The 17,500-nt window shown below is 45.8% G+C and overlaps 2 protein-coding genes across 3 annotated transcripts in view; one reads left to right on the top strand and one right to left on the bottom strand.

The window, feature by feature from the left end:
• Window positions 1-1,611, top strand: part of arid6 (AT-rich interaction domain 6) — a 4,184-nt gene extending 2,573 nt beyond the window's left edge. The window contains exon 6 of the mRNA XM_072453606.1: window positions 346-1,611. Coding sequence (XP_072309707.1) covers window positions 346-1,422 — 1,077 coding nt within the window. The 3' untranslated portion in view covers window positions 1,423-1,611. The remainder of the gene's footprint in view (window positions 1-345) is intronic.
• A 2,593-nt stretch (window positions 1,612-4,204) lies between these two features.
• LOC140368129 (rhotekin-like) overlaps window positions 4,205-17,500 on the bottom strand; it is a 25,919-nt gene continuing 12,623 nt past the window's right edge. For both annotated transcript variants that reach the window (XM_072455026.1, XM_072455027.1), the window contains exons 11-12: window positions 13,357-13,444; window positions 4,205-4,272 (exon numbers count right to left, since the gene is read on the bottom strand). In XM_072455026.1, coding sequence (XP_072311127.1) covers window positions 4,266-4,272; window positions 13,357-13,444 — 95 coding nt within the window. In that variant the 3' untranslated portion in view covers window positions 4,205-4,265. The remainder of the gene's footprint in view (window positions 4,273-13,356; window positions 13,445-17,500) is intronic.

The following is a 17,500-nucleotide window of genomic DNA, read 5'->3' as shown; positions in this document are numbered from 1 at the left end:
TAACTTATATTCCGGCGCGACTTATAGTCAGGGAAATACGGTGCATTAATGGGGTTTTATGAGATGAATTGCCTTTTTGTGGCATTACTATATGGGACACCAAAGGCATTTCAACTTCTGCTAATAAGACAGACTGAATTTTCCAAATACACAATAAAATCATAGGTGCTCTTAGGGGCCCTCTGGTGGATTAGGGGACTTAAACAGCTGTTTAGTCCGCTTATAGGGGCTGTACCTGTGTGTGACTATTTAGTCTTTTTATCTAATAAGATATAATTACATATTTGAGAAACATCACTAAATAAATGAAAATGTAAGTTAAATTTTTTGTATTTATTTTCACAGAATCCTTCAAAAGATTTGTCAAAACATCACTCAAGCTTGTTTCCTCTAAGCCCATCGTCCTATCACAAATTCTACTACCCTGCTTACCAGTTTCCTCCACTGCCACAATCACTGCCCACCCCGCGGCTGCCTGTACCTCCACCACCGCCACAGGCTTACTTACCCTCCACAACGCCCTTACCCAGCTCAACAGAATGCCCACCTTTGACACCCAACTGCTCAGAACACCTCAAAGATCCACTGGAGCACCTCCGTTACCTGGCCAAGCAGTATGAAAACTCAGCAGGATTTTCAGAACCTTTGAACTTGAGTGTCAAACCTTCGAGCCAGGACATTACGACCAATCCTGTGTCTTCCTTTGCGCCGCCTTCATCCCATAAGAACCCAAAGTTTTTAAACAAAGTCTCCCCCTTATACACATCTCCAAATGTGAAAAGTGATGCAGCAATGGAAGATACATCATTCAGCAATAATTTGAAACAGTCTCCAAGCCCCAAATCTTCAGCTGTTGTTGAGCAAAACAAGAAGGAAGCCATTGAGAGACAGCCCAGTCCTGAAGTCAGTTTTATAAAAGAGTTAAATGGCGAAAACAGAGGAAGAATGGAAATTGAAATACCCCTTTCGGTATTTAATAATTGGCTCCAGACGTATGGACCCCAACCCACTTTGCATGGGTCAAGACAGCTGCTAATTCCGGAAAGAAACACTACAAAAAGCACAGAAGCAGAAAGAGTGGCAGCCGACACGTCCTTCGAGACAAAGCAGAGCAAGTTAGATGGGGAACATTCTCGACACATGCCAAGTCAGAGATGTACAAATGAGCCTTATCCTCCGAGCCAGTATCACTGTAATAATCGCAGGCCCACATTTGATATGTCGAGAAACGCAGTCAGCAGAGATGGCTATCTATTCAATGACAGACAGCTCAACAAGCCATACTGCATTGAAAGTGCGCCAACAAAGGGCTGGGATCTGTCACGCAGCAGCGGACCAACATTCCCTAAGCAAGTTAACGTTACCAATAATCCTGCCACAGTGCCACGGGACCTCAGAGCATCCAAACCGTATGTTGCTTAGGAGCGACCGCAACAGCAAGCTGAGTCAGAGGCTCAAACACAAAGCCCAGTGTCTGTGATCCAACTGACCACTGAAGAAGTGATGAAACTGAAGAAAATCATCTCCAACTCTGCATGACACCAGAACTCAAAAACTACTGTCCATTGATTACATTGTATATTTCTGTATATAACTCTTTCAAGAATGTTTATCATTGAAATAAAAAATGTGATGATCACAATTGTTTTGATACATTTAAATAGAGTCCACCGAATAAAGTTCATATAAAAGGACTGATGTAAAGAATGCGGAACATGTATGAGTAAAAGTGGCAAAAAATATACTCAATTACAAGCACTGCTACAAAATTTGTATGAAATAAATCAAAGTATTAAGTATGTGTTAAAAATACAACATGTAACTTTTTGTACAATTTTAGTAGCATTTGTTTTCTTCACACTTTTCTCCAAACTTTTTTTTTTTTTCTTCAAACTTTTCTTCAAACATGAAATTCCCCCATGTGTGGACAATAAAGGAATATCTTATCTTATTTAAAATCAATATTTTATACTTGAGTAATTAAACTGTTGAATTCAATCCACAATCCTCATATCCTGTGAACTCTGGCCAATCAGAGCCGGATGTAGTACTGTTTTGTGTGTTTGTGGGACAGCAGTGAGACAGCCAAACATTGTACTCCTATGATTTTAAATGCAGATTACTACAATTACGTGGCTAAAATTCTACTCAATAAGTACGTGTTCAAAATTCTACTCAAAAAAGTACTATTACCAAATTGTGGTTAAACTATATTAACATAACATTTCAAACTGCCTCAAATGGCTGCATGTCTTCTCTGTTAACAAAACAATAATGACATTTCGTGACACCCAAGTTGAGAAAATCAGTAATATGAAACCAAATCTATTTGTAGATGTTTGGACGAGAGCCAGTCGTTGAAAGAATGTATCATTCTCACAGACTCATAATTATCACTTGTTTGTATTCATTGTTTTGTTTTTGCACATGAAGCCTGACATAAATGTGCTGCGCCTATATTCAGACATGTTTCCTGGAATCTAGGCGTGTCATGGGTGACACACCAAAGATGGAATGCAATTCATTATTTCACTGTAAGATTTGATATGCAAAGGTTACTTTAAAAAAAAGGTGCAAACTTATTGCCTTAAGATACATGTGTTTTGAATTTTGCAGATGCACATCACAGAATAGCAAATTTTTTTGGGGGTTATAATTTCACTTCCAGTTTGTAATTGGTGCCATCACACTAGGAAATTACCCAGCAAACACTGGGCCAAAAACTCATCTAATGTGACAATTTGTTTTATTTGACAAATAAAAATATATGGGGGCACCTTTATTCTGTTTAATTATTGTTTAGAGAGACAAAATAGTTGTTTTTTTGTATAAACTTTGCATAAACTTTGAATTGAATGAGTATCCCTAGTGTGTTGTCCCTTCTCCACAAATGCCTTCTTGATTGGTGTAAATCTATCATTTTATTGTACATCAGGTATAAATACAACAAATAAAGTCAAAATGAGACAATCGTAAAAACCTGTCATACTAAATCAAGTAGCCTCGCATCAAAGAAGGAGTAATAAACCAAAAAATCCGTCACATGTGCAATTACTGTGAAATTCATGTGCAATCCATGTGCCGTCGGGACACATATTCATGTGCAATTACTGTCGTGATCACATGCAATGGTATTTATGTATTTATTTATTTTTATATTTATTATTTTTTCCCCTCCATCCCTTGTTGGGTAATGGGAGGTTTTGTCTATGGGAGTTTTTATTTATAGGAGATCTTCTACTGAAAGTGTTTTTCAAACTTCCTATAAGTGATCTGTTCTTTTCTTCTGTATCTACCTCTGTATCTACCTGCGTTGCACCAATGAAATTTCCCCACGTGGGACAATAAAGGAATATCTTATCTTAAAGGTATTATGTCCCTTTGGGGTAACGTTTAATCTTGCATTTGATAAAGTTGTGTATTGGTTTCATACATTTTACAATTCTCCTGTACTTCTTATAACCAAATAAAGGTTACATGTCATTACTACTCTCTCATTTCTTTCATTTATTACTATTTAAAGAGGCTGGAGATCCAGGGCTCTTCACACAGTGACCACAGTGATCTTCTCCTGAACAAACACTTAAATATACAGTCAAAATATATATATTACTGTTGCATCTGATGTAGAGCAGAGTTTTGAACTTACAATGAGGCAAGAGGATTTCACTGAGGCCATATTTCTACAGTGCAGAGAGGACTGGGACAGGACTAAATGGACTAAACTATGAAAACTGTTAAACCATTTATGATTAACCATTTTTTTTTTTTAAAGGTAGGTTGAACACACATGTCAAATATGTTTTAGTCATGCTTAATAATCCACATTAAACCTGGGACAAATATTCACTTGCTGCCTAAGATATATACGCTCAACTCCGTAAAAAATTTTGGAAAAAAGGTAATGCGACTGTGGAATGAACTCATTTTTCAAATGGAACCTTTTCTGCACATGCAAACGTTAACTAGAAATTTCCTATATAAATAAAATCATCACCTATGAATATATTATACCATAAAGCTGCACTGGTCTGATTATACATTAAGTCATTGAACTCCATGAGATATTTAGATATTTTAATTTTGTTCAGCTGAATGTTTGTATTTAATGTCCATATTATTTGAGATTGTCATTATGGCAAATGTCACATCAAATGAGAGAACAAAAAAAAAATTGCATTTGCTATTATATAACTTTCTTCTCAGCCTTGGAGGTGGAAAACCGTTGACGCTTCTCTTCACACTGCTGCAACTGTACATACTTCTTAACCGCTGAAAACACACAAAATTTAAGTCATATATCCTTTCTGTGCAGCATTTCAGCACTTAATAAGCAGTTGCTACTGCATGGGTGTCGTAGAATAAATGGCAGAAGCCCGAGAGTTGAAAGAGGCATGAGGCTGGAGTTCTAATGCAGGAGAAGTTTATTTCCATCAGTACGAGACCTGGAGACATGAACCCTAAGACATTGCTATTGTGTGCACCCCCGTCAGATCCAGTCCAGTCTGGCTATGCTTCTGCTGCAGAGAGTAACGCACCTCTGAGGAGTACTAAGATATGATGATATGATGAGGCTAAGATCACAAGAGCTGAGCTGGATATGTGTGTGTGTGTGTGTGTGTGTGTGTGTGTGTGCGTGCGCGTGCGCGTGCGCGTGCATGTGCATGTGTAGGTGTGTGTGTGTGTGTGCGTGTGTGGGTGTGGGTGCGGTGTTGATTGTCAATTTATTATCAGAAACCAAACTGGTATGAGGATGTTAACCGAATAAACTTTCCAGAGGTTCACATGTTAAACATGGGAATTCATGACACATGGTGTCAAGCAATAAACTAGAAGGAAGGAAGGAAGCATTTTACGAATTGTTCATGTGGTTTCAAAATTCCATCCATCCATCCATCTTCTGCCGCTTTATCCGGGGCCGGGTCGCGGGGGCAGCAGTCTGAGCAGGGACTCCCAGACTTCCTTCTCCCCAGACACTTCCTCTAACTCCTCCGGGGGGATCCCGAGGCGTTCCCAGGCCAGCCGAGAGACATAGTCTCTCCAGCGTGTCCTGGGTCTTCCCCGGGGCCTCTTCCCGGTGGGACATGCCTGAAACACCTCCCGAGGGAGGCGCCCAGGAGGCATCCGAAACAGATGCCCGAGCCACCTCAGCTGGCTCCTCTCGACGTGGAGGAGCAGCGGCTCTACTCCGAGCTCCCCCCGTGTGGCCGAGCTCCTCACCTTATCTCTAAGGGAGCGCCCAGCCACACGGCGGAGGAAACTCATTTCGACCGCTTGTATCCGCGATCTTGTTCTTTCGGTCACTACCCAAAGCTCATGACCATAGGTGAGGGTAGGAACGTAGACCGACCGGTAAATAGAGAGCTTTGCCTTTCGGCTCAGCTCCCTCTTTACCACAACGGTCCGATGCAGCGACTGCATCACTGCAGCCGCTGCACCGATCCGCCTGTCGATCTCACGCTCCATCCTTCCCTCACTCGTGAACAAGACCCCGAGATACTTGAACTCCTCCACTTGGGGCAAGGACACCCCACCCACCTGGAGAGGGCAAGCCACCTTTTTCCGGTCGAGAACCATGGCCTCGGATTTGGAGGTGTTGATTCTCATCCCAGCCGCTTCACACTCGGCTGCAAACCGTCCCAGTGCATGTTGCAGGTCCGGGTTTGATGGAGCCATCAGGACAACATCGTCTGCAAACAGCAGAGATGAGATCCTGTGGTCCCCAAACCGGACACCCTCCGACCCCTGACTGCGCCTAGAAATTCTGTCCATAAAAATTATGAACAGAACCGGTGACAAAGGGCAGCCCTGGCGGAGTCCAACATGCACTGGGAACAGGTCTGACTTACTGCCGGCAATGCGAACACAGCTCCTGCTCCGGTCATACAGCGACCGGACAGCCCTGAGCAAAGGGCCCCGGACCCCGTACTCCCGGAGCACCCCCCAAAGGACACCCCGAGGGACACGGTCGAAAGCCTTCTCCAGATCCACAAAGCACATGTGGACTGGTTGGGCAAACTCCCATGAGCCCTCGAGCACCCGATGGAGGGTATAGAGCTGGTCCAGTGTTCCACGACCGGGACGAAAACCACTCTGCTCCTCCTGAATCCGAGGTTCGACTATCGGTCGGATTCTCCTCTCCAGTACCTTGGAATAGACCTTACCCGGGAGGCTGAGGAGTGTGATCCCTCTGTAGTTGGAACACACCCTCCGGTCCCCCTTCTTGAACAGAGGGACCACCACCCCGGTCTGCCAGTCCAGAGGCACGGTCCCCGAACGCCACGCGATGTTGCAGAGACGTGTCAACCAAGACAGTCCTACAACATCCAGATACTTTAGGTACTCAGGGCGGATCTCATCCACCCCCGGAGCCCTGCCACCGAGGAGTTTGCGAATAACCTCAGTGACTTCAGCTTGGGTGATGGATGAGCCAGCCACCGAGTCCCCGGTCTCCACTTCCTCTTCAGAAGACGTGACTGAGGGATTAAGGAGATCCTCAAAGTATTCCTTCCACCGTCCGACGACATCCCCAGTTGAGGTCAGCAGGCCTCCACCCGCACCGTAAACGGTGTTGGTGAGACACTGCTTCCCCCTCCTGAGGCGCCGAACGGTTTGCCAGAATTTCTTTGGTGCCGACCGATAGTCCTCCTCCATGGCCTCCCCGAACTCCTCCCAGGCCCGGGTTTTTGCCTCTGCGACAGCACGAGCCGCGGCTCGCTTGGCCTGCCGATACCCGTCGATGACCTCCGGAGACCTACAAGCCAGAGTGGCCTGATAGGCCTCCTTCTTCAGTCTGACGGCATCCCTTACTTCCGGTGTCCACCACCGGGTTCGGGGGTTGCCGCCACGACAGGCACCGGAGACCTTGCGACCACAACTCCGAGCAGCCGCATCAACAATGGAGGCGGAGAACATGGTCCACTCGGACTCAATGTCCCCAACCTCCCCCGGGACATGGGAGAAGCTCTCCCGGAGGTGCGAGTTGAATACCCTACTGACAGAGGGCTCCACTAGACGTTCCCAACAGACCCTCACAATGCGCTTGGGTCTGCCAAGTCTGTCCGGCTTCCTCCTCCGCCAGCGGATCCAACTCACCACCAGGTGGTGATCGGTTGACAACTCTGCCCCTCTCTTCACCCGAGTGTCCAAGACACGCGGCCGGAGGTCTGATGACACGACAACAAAGTCGATCATTGACCTCCGGCCTAGGGTGTCCTGGTGCCATGTGCACTGATGGACACCCTTGTGCTTGAACATGGTGTTCGTTATGGACAATCCGTGGCTAGCACAGAAGTCCAATAACTGAACACCGCTCGGGTTCAGATCGGGGAAGCTGTTCTTCCCGATCACCCCTCTCCAGGTGTCACTGTCATTGCCCACGTGGGCGTTGAAGTCCCCCAGTAGAACAACGGAGTCCCCGGTCGGTGCACTGTCCAGTACCCCTCCCAAGGACTCCAAGAAGGCCGGGTACTCTGCACTGCTGTTCGGCCCGTAGGCCGCCACAACAGTGAGAGACCTGTCCCCCACCCGAAGGCGGAGGGACGCGACCCTCTCGTTCACCGGGGTAAACTCCAACACATGGCGGCTGAGCTGAGGGGCTATCAGCAAGCCCACACCAGCCCGCCGCCTCTCCCCGCGGGCAACACCAGAGAAGTGGAGCGTCCAGCCCCTCTCGAGGAGATGGGTTCCAGAGCCCAAACTGTGCGTGGAGGTGAGGCCGACTATATCTAGTCGGTATCAGGTTTCAGAAGCCTCTTATGACGACGACACGAACAAGGCCGTTTACGTCGCCCGGATCGGCGTCACCGGGGCCCCATCCTGGAGCCAGGCCTGGGATGGGTGCTCCATGGCGAGCGCCTGGTGGCCGGGTCTTACCCCACGGGGCCCGGCCGGGCACAGCCCGAAAGAGCGACGTGGGGCCGCCCTCCCGTGGGCCCACCACCCGCAGGAGGATCCATAAGGGGCCGGTGCAGAGAGATCTGGGCGGCAGTCGACGGCAGGGGCCTCGGCGACCAGATCTCCAGACACAGAGACTAACTCTGGGGACATGGAATGTCACCTCGCTGGTTTCAAAATTAGTCCTCTAAAAAAAATTACACTTAATTGATTTATAGATATTAAATGTGTTTCCTGGATAATGCAAACAACTACATAATTGCTAAATTGCACATATATTGATTCAATATGTTATATTTCATATCCAAATACACTAGCATACAGAATGAGCGAGACATCCGTTTTCTGTCATACGGAATATGTACCTCCTTTTAAAACAGTCTTGAGATCTGTAGCCAGCCAGAACTCAAGAAAAACACACTGGCATGACTCATTTATTACAAGACAAAACTGGCATTGTCCAAAGTGAAGCACACATCCCGTAATTTGTTTCACCTGACAAACCAGTTCTACAGGATGTCGCCTGACTTTGACTTCCAGTGACAACCTGGAGCTCAAAGAAGACAGTGGAGATGAACGTGGACTTCAGGAATGTTTGTGTATATAGTGTAAGATTATATGTTGGTTCGAATTTGGATGGAACTATTTGTGGGGCGGAAGGATATTTGGCTCACGGGTGGTAACGTGAACAGGTAGAAAGGAGAGTCAATATTCTCGAGGTGTTGTTCAGGTTTTGCCTGTAACGTTCGGAGCTGACAATAAAAGCTATCCAGAGGAGCTGTCCTTCTCCTGGTATCATTTCTACACCCACGATAAACGTACACCCGCACAGAAGACGTGTTACAATAGTAAGCTTATTTTATTTTTATCCTATATCCACCAATCTTCTTCCACCTATCCAGGGCTGGGTCGCGGGGCACCAATCTAAGCAGGGACTCCCAGACTTCCCTCCTCCCGGTGGGAAAGGCCTGAAACACCTCCCCAGGGAGGCGCCCAGGAGGCATCCAGACCAGATCCCTGAGCCACCTCAGTTGGCTCCACTCGACATGGAGGAGCAGCGGCGTAACGCCGAGCCCCTCCCGGGTGACTGAGTTCCTCACTTTATCTCTAAGGGAGCGCCCAGCCACCCAGCGGAAGAAACTTTTATCCGCGATCTTGTCCTTTCGGTCATTACCCAAAGCTCATGACATAGGTGAGGGAAGGAACATAGATTGACCGGTAAAGAGCTTTGCCTTTTGACTCAGCTCCTTCGTCACCACAACAGTCCGATGCAGCGACCACATAACAGATGCAGATGCTGCACCAATCCACCTGTCAATATCCCCACCCACCTGGGGAGGGCCAGCCACCAGGTGATTCTCATCCCAGCCGCTTCACACTCGGCTGCAAACCGTCCCAGTGCATGCTGCAGATCCACGTTTGATGGAGCCATCATGACAACATTGTCTGCAAACAGCAGAGATGAGATCCTGTGGCCCCCAAACAGACAGCGCCTAGAAATTCTGTCCATAAAAACAATAAACAGAACCAGTGACAAAGGGCAGCCCTGGTGGAGTCCAACACGCACTGGGAACAGGTCTGACTTACTGCCGGCAATTCGAACACAGCTCCTGCGCCGGCCATAAAGGGACCGGACTGCCCTGAGCAAAGGGCCCTGGATCCCCCAAACTCCCGGAGCACCCCCCAAAGGACACCCCAAGGTACACGGGCAAAAGCCTTCTCTAGATTGACAAAGCACATGTGGACTGGTTGGGCAAACTCCCATGAACCATCAAGCACTCAATGGAGAGTATAGAGCTGGTCCAGTGTTCCACGACCAGTACCATCAAAACCACTTCGCTCCTCCTGAATCCAAGGTTCGGATTCTCCTCTCCCTGGAAGAGACTTTACCAGGAAGGATTGTGATCCCTCTTTAGTTGGAACATACCCTCCGGTCCAGCTTCGTGAACAGAAGGACCACCACCCCGGTCTGCCAGTCCAGAGGTATTGTCCCCGACCGCCACGCGATGTTGTAGAGACATGTCAGCCAAGAGAGTCCTACAACACCCAGAGACTTTAGGACTCAGGGCGGCTCTCATCCACCCTGCCACAAAGGAATTTGCCAACAATCTCAGTGACTTCAGCTTGGGTGACGGACGAGTCAGCCTCTGAGTCCCCAGTCTCTGCTTCCTCTTCAGAAGACGTGACAGTGGGATTAAGGAGGTCCTCAAAGTATTCCTTCCACTGTCCGATGACATCCCTAGTCAAGGTCAACAGGTTTCCACCCACACCATAAACGGTGTTGGTAAAACAGCTTCCCCCTCCTGAGGCGGTGGACGGTTTGCCAGAATTTCTTTTGGGCCGACCGATAGTCCTCCTCCATAGCCTACCCGAACTCCCAACCTTGCTTTTTGCCTCTGTGACAGCACAAGCATCAGTACGCCTGGCCCACTGATACCTGACAACGGCCTCAGGAGTCCTACAAGCCAAAAAAGGCTGATAGGCCTCCCTCTTCAGCCTGACGGCATCCCTTACTTCTGGTGTCCACCACCAGGTTTGGGAGTTGCTGCCACGACAGGCACCTGAGACCTTGCAACCACAGCTTTTAGCAGCCACATTGACAATGGAGGTCAAGAACATGGTCTCAATCTCAGACTCAATGTTCCCACTCTCCCCCGGATCTGGGAGAAGCTCTTCCGGAGGTGTGATATTCCCAACAGACCCTCACAATGCGCTGGGGCCTGCCAAGTCTTTCCGGCTTCCTCTTCTGCCAGCGTATCCAACTCAACACCAGGTGGCGATTGGTAGACAGTTCTTTCCATCTCTTCACCCGGGTGTCCAGGCACGCGGCCGGAGGTCAGATGACACGACAACAAAGTTGATCATTGATCTCTGGCCTAGGGTGTCCTGGTGCCACGTGCACTGATAAGATAAGATAAGATAAGATATTCCTTTATTGTCCCACATGGGGAAATTTCATTGGTGCAACGCAGGTAGATACAGAGGTAGATACAGAAGAACAGAACACTTATAGGAAGTCTGAAAAACACTTTCAGTAGAAGATCTCCTATAAATAAATAAAAACTCCCATAGACAAATAAATAAATAAATACCATTGCATGTGATCCCGACAGTAATTGCACATGAATATGTGTCACGACAGCACATAGATTGCACATGAATTTCACAGTAATTGCACATGAATTGCACATGAATTTCACAGCAATTGCACATACGACAGAATTGCACATCAGTATTAGGTTAGGTCAGTACTGCGACGGGATAACGTGACGTTCTCCGGGTAAGACGACTGTTCTCCGCAGTTTCATGAGTTCCTCCTTTGTGGAAACGCGGTACGGCGCCGGGCGGGGGGCGGGGCCGGAGCCGGGGGGCGGGGCCGGGGGACTCAGAGCCAAAACACATCGCAACGACACGACGAAAACACACAATCCAGCCGAATAAAGTCAAAACAAGTTAATTTAAAGCGATTCCAGTGTGTGTCCCGATCGTTCGTGAAGTTCCTCTTTCATATAAACGTGTATATAAACGTGTACCGACGACACGCCGTACTTTAGCGCGGCCGGAGGGCGCGGGGGGGGGGCTGGTGGGCTCGCTCGGAGCTAGCTCACGTCACAACAACACAACGAACGCAACGAAAAACGCTCAAATCCAGCCGAAAAAAGTCAAAAACAGTTGAATTAAAAAACTATTCCAGCGCGTGTCCCTATCGTACAGTAAAATAGAAAAAATATCCTAACTATATTTACAAAATATAGGAGATAAAGCACAATAAGTGTGAGAGAGAAGAGAGAGCGTTTACACCGGGCTGCCAGCTGTACCAGCGCCTTATGACGATGGACACCCTCATGCTCGAGCATGGTGTTCGTTATGGATAATCCATGGCTAGCATAGAAGTCCAATAACTGAACACTGCTCGGGACCCTCTCGTTCACTGGGGTGAACTCCAACACGTGGTGGCTGAGCTGTGGGGCTAGAAGCAAACCCACACCAGCCTGCCGCCTCTCCCCGCGGGAAACACCAGAGAAGTGGAGTGTCCAGCCTCTCTCAAGGAGATGGGTTCCAGAGCCCAAACTGCGTGGAGGTGAGGCCAACTACATCTAGTTGGTATCGCTTAACCTCCGGCACAAGCTCAGGCTCGCGAGGTGACGTTCAATATCCCCAGAGTCAGTTTCTGTCTCCGTAGCTCTGGCCGTCGAGGCCTCCGCTGTCAACTGCCACCCAGATCTCTCTCCCCCAGCCCCTTACGGATTCTCCTGCAGGTGGTGGGTCCCCTGAAGGACAGCTCATTTGGGTTGTGCCGGGCCCCGTGGGGAAAGGCCTAGCTACTAAACGCTTGCCATCGAGCCTGGCTCCAGGATGGGATCCCGGTAACGCCATTCCCGGCAACGTTACTGGTCATGAAATTTCATTGACACAACGCAGGTAGATACAGAGGAAAAGGACAGATAACAGATTATAGGAAGTTTAAAAAACACTCTTAATAGAAGATCTCTTATAAACAAAAACTCCTATAGACAAAACCTCCCATTTCCCAACAAGGGATGGAGGGGGAAAATTAGAATGTCCGCCGGGATAACGTGACGATCCCCGGGTAAGACGATGGTTTCCCCCTCAGTTTCATGAGTTCCTCCTTTGTATAAACGCTCACCAGCGCCATTCCGTAAGGTGGCCGGGGGGCGCGGTGGGGGCAGCGACGAAAAACACTCAATAATCCAGCCGAACAAAGTCGAAACAAGTTGAATTAAAGCGATTCCAGAGCGTGTCCCGAACGTACAACTAAGTAAGTAGAAAAAATATTTACAAAATACAAAAGATAAAGCCCAATAAGTGTGAAAAAAGTGTGAAAAAAGAGCGGAGCGTTGCACCGGGCTGCCAGCTGGACCGGCGCCTTTGTGACGTTGTAGCACTCGTCACATAAGGGGCCCGTCACCTAGGACCTGTTTGCCTTGGGAGACCCTACCAGGGGCTTGAAGCCCCCGACAACATAGCTCCTGGGATTATTTGGGCGATCAAACCACGTCCATCACGTTAAGGAAAATAAAAAAGGGCATGCATTAAAGAAAAAATAAATAAATTGACAATAAAGAAGGGGAATTTAATTTTTATTTATAGTCAATTTATTTATTTTCTCTTTAATGCATGCCCTTTTTTACTTTATATATGTTGTTTTACTATTGTTCATTGTCGTATGTTGCACTGAATCACCAAAGCAAGTTCCTATGTTTGTGAATTCTGTTCACTGGCAATGGCAATTAACCTTATCTGATTTTGATTCTGTGTAAAACACTGGTTATATGAAAACAAGTGAGCTGCAGTAAACTTCTTTGTACAAGCTGACTTTATTTCTTTAGATATCAATTAGATATCGATCAGCTATAAATCCACCTACCAAGCCATGACATAACTGATGCCTCCACAATTGTAGAATCCACAAATGTAAGGAAAGTTTTGAACTTTTACCTTTTTTTATAATAGGATGCAAGCAAATTGTTCATCTCAGCTGACAGATCAGACATTGCAGACCCTTCTTTGGGTGCTGGGGGGGTCACTGTATAGAGAGAGTGAAGACAAAAACAACATGAGATATCTTCATTTCTGTACTAACTCCTGGGAAAAAAATGTGTTTTCCATTGCTTGATTTGCTTCTACCTTGGATCAGCGCTGTGCGGTATTACCCTCATGTTTTGTGACTATTCACTCACTCACTGTTATTTCATGTTCCATCCATCCATCCATTTTCCACCGCTTGTTCCCTTTCGGGGTCGCGGGTGACTGGAGCCTATCCCAGTGACTTCGGGCCTTAGGCGGGGTACACCCTGGACAGTGGCCAACTTGTCGCAGGGTCGATATTTCATGTTCATAATGCAAAATAGTGCAGCACTCTCAAGCCCCAATGATCCCAAGGACTGGACGCCTGTGGCACTGGACACTCAAATCATGAAGACTCCAAAGCAAGTCGTCTAGCAGCTGCGGCCCATGGTGCAACCACTACAGGCCGCCGTCAGTTCACCTACCAGCTCCACCTACTGAGACTACACAAACCTGGAGCCACCACTGTGAGAATCATGCTCTTTGACTTCTTCAGTGTGTTTGACACCATTCGGCCCGCTCTGCTGGCTGAGAATCTTCAGGCAAGACAAGGCAAGTTTATTTGTAGAGCACATTTCACACACCAGGCAATTCAAAGTGCTTCACACAACAGGAAAAAAATGCATTCAAATCACAAAGAAATTACAGCAATCACAAAACAGTTTAAGACATGAAAGAGAAGAGTGCAAGAGTGTTCCAGATTTTAGCTGCATAAACCTGAAACGCAGATTCCCCATGTTTAGTCCTGACTCTGGCACCAGCAAGAGGCCGGTCCCTGAGGTCCTCAGAGTCCGAGATGGTTCATATGGCACTAACATGTCCGGGATGTACTTTGGTGCTAGGCCATGGAGAGACTTGTACACAAGCAGAGCTGCTTTAAAGTCTATTCTCTGAGCCACAGGAGCCAGTGCAGAGACCTGAGAACAGGACTAATGTGATCATACTTCCTGGTTCTAGTCAGGACCCGAGCAGCAGCGTTCTGGATGAACTGCAGCTGTTTTACAGCTCGTTTGGAAAAGCCAGTGAGCAGGCCGTTACAGTAGTCTAATCTACTGGAGACAAATGCATGTCTGGTTTAGAAACTACATTTTTTGATTTTGGCAATGTCTTTTAGATGGTAAAAAGCTGCTGATGTTGATTTGACGTTCAAGTCTGAGTCCATTATTACCCCCAAATTTCTAACTTGGTTTGTTGCCAGTGATGCAGGTAGACGCCTCTCTGGTGTCCTGGATTGTGGATTACCTCAAAGTTACACCACAGTTTGTGTGGTTGCAGAGATGTGTGTCGGACAGTGTCATCAGCAACATCATAGCACTGCAGAGGACCATCCTCTCCTTTTTTCTTCACCGTCAAAAGTTCTTTGATGACTCTGAAGTGATTGAATCAACGGCTGTGGTGACAATAGCGAGTACAGGACTGTAGTGGACAACTTTGTCACCTGTAGAGGGACGAACCACCTTCAGCTCAACATGACAAAGACTAAGGAAGTAGTGATGGATCTACAGTCCCTGAGCCGTCTCTACTTTCTGTGGTGGCTGCAGAACACTGCTCAAGATATTCTACGAGTTGTGGTCTACTGTGATCAGCTGTGGACTGCTGTTTGTGCGTGAGGGACACAAATAGACTCAATAAGATCACAAAGAAGGCCGGCCGTGTTGTGAGAGGGGCTGGACTCTCACTGTTATGTTGGAGAATGTCAAAAATCATGACTTTTCTGGACTTTCCCTACCGCCCAGTCCACAATGTGCTGGTTAGCTACAAGAGCTCGTCCGAGCTTTATTCTTGTGCTGACTGTACAAAACAATTAAATAAGGGAGCTAAGGGTACAATCACACTCACAAAAAACACATTAAAAGAAGTACTTAACTGGGAATGAACCAGGAAATAAACCTGGATCAGACCGGGCTCAAACAAAGACCAATGCATGTTAAGGGTGTTAAGGAAACTCAGACTGAACTAGGACTACATCCGGAGCAAACTTAGTCCACATCGAGACTAAAATGGGCTCTACTAATCAATCTCTTGACCAAGTGCTAGAAACGTAAGAACCTTAGTTATTGTTTTATGTTGGCAGCAGTTTTGTCAAAAGCGCAAAAGATATGTCTCTACTGTTTGTAAAGCCAAAACATCTTACTACGTCAATATTTTCACGGAATTACAGGGCAATTCTGCAAAGATCCTTATCGCAAAATTATACTCCCTCTTTATCAGATGAAATTATTAAAGACTCAATCAGCTCGACGACAAAAAATATATTTATGATGCGTTTAATCAGCACTTAGCTGAGGCTGGAAATATTTGCTGCTCCATCTGTTGCCGTTACCCCAATACATGAGAAGACATGAATATGAAGTATTTTCCCTTAAGCCCTTTACAGTATGTATAGTATTAAATATCTGTTGCTGTCTAAAGATACAAAAAAAGTCCACTGGAGCTGACACCCTCGAACCTACGTTACTTTTGCCCAGAGTCAGGACTAAACACATTCCTGAAGATGTGAGACAGGCTTCTACTCTGACAATGTTCAAATCTAAGCTAAAAACATTTTTTGTTTAGCTGTGCATATGACTGAAAGGATTTTCTTTGCACTCTTCTCCTTTATGTCTTTAACTGTTTTATGATTTGTGTCATTACTTTGTGACTTTAATGCATTTTCTTCCAGTTGTATGAAGCACTTTGAATTGCCTTGTGTATGAATTGTGCTCTACAAATAAACTTGACTTTTGTTATCAGCCTCACTAATAGTCAATTGTTGTTAACTCATGTTTTTAAACTCACAATTCACACTGAAAGTATCCCATTATTATGGAAAACTGATTACAAAATATTTTTGTAATTTCCGTACAATCTCGAAACTATTCTGCCGTGCAAAACTCTTTGAGAGTTGTTAAGCTTCTTAACCAGGTGCGTGCTTTCTTAACCAAATATACAATTTGAAAGAGATACCAGTCTTGATTTAGACCAGAGCATATCACAGCTGCTACCAAAGTTATAAATTATATTGCTATTGCATTGGACAATCATGAAGAATGTGCTGCTGTTTTTGTTGATCTATCAAAGGCCTTTGATTCAGTGGTTCACTGGATTCTCTTGGATCGTCTGGATGCTGTTGGGTTCGATACAAATTCTAAAAAATGGTTTGTAGATTACCTCACAAATAGAGCTCAAGCTGTTTCTGCTGATGGCTTTCAATTTGGATTTTCTTACCTTAAAAAAGGTGTTCCACAAGGCTCTGTCCTTGGACCACTATTTACAATTTATATTAACTCAATTGGGCATAATCTAAAACACAGTAGCATCCACTTGTATGCAGATGATGCAATTCTGTATGCTAAGGCACTTCTTGTGTACAAGTGATTCATAATATTCAAGAGGATTTTCACTCCATCCAACAAAACTGTGTTAATTTAAAATGATTAATCAATTCAAATAAAACAAAATATATGCTGTTCTCTAAAAGACACTCTAGATATCTATTTTTACACTTGATGGCAATATGATTGAACAAGTACCCCATTACAAATACTTGGGCATCTGGATCGATGATAAACACACACAAGAGCTGACAAATAATCTTAAAGCCAAATTGTCATTATATATATTTATTATAATAAAACGTGTTTTCCTCTTAATTGTAGAAAACAGTTAATCCAGGCTACATTTCTTTCAGTTCTAGATTATGGTGATAGTATATGTATGCATTCTGCAATTATATTTTCCATGATTTTCCATTTAGCCAGTTTCAACTCCTTAACGCTTCAACCGATTTCAACATGTTATACCTGATTACGATCGCTTTCACAGTAGTACGTGTGCTACTACTTTTACATTTGAACAACTTGTACTTATTACAGAATTTGCAAAAGTATTAGTACTCCATTTAGCCAGTTTCAACTCCTTAACGCTTTAACCGATTTCAACAAGTTATACCTCATTACGATCGCAGAATTTTCAAAAGTATTAGTACTTTTTCCCCATTTAAATGAATTTGGGCATTATGAGTGTCTGCTGAATT

Source organism: Eucyclogobius newberryi, unplaced genomic scaffold (assembly GCF_026437365.1).
Source record: "Eucyclogobius newberryi isolate DKJ021-1_F unplaced genomic scaffold, fEucNew1.0.hap1 SCAF_2, whole genome shotgun sequence".
Taxonomy (NCBI): Eukaryota; Metazoa; Chordata; class Actinopteri; order Gobiiformes; family Gobiidae; genus Eucyclogobius; species Eucyclogobius newberryi.
This window is presented reverse-complemented; position numbering and strand designations above follow the sequence as displayed.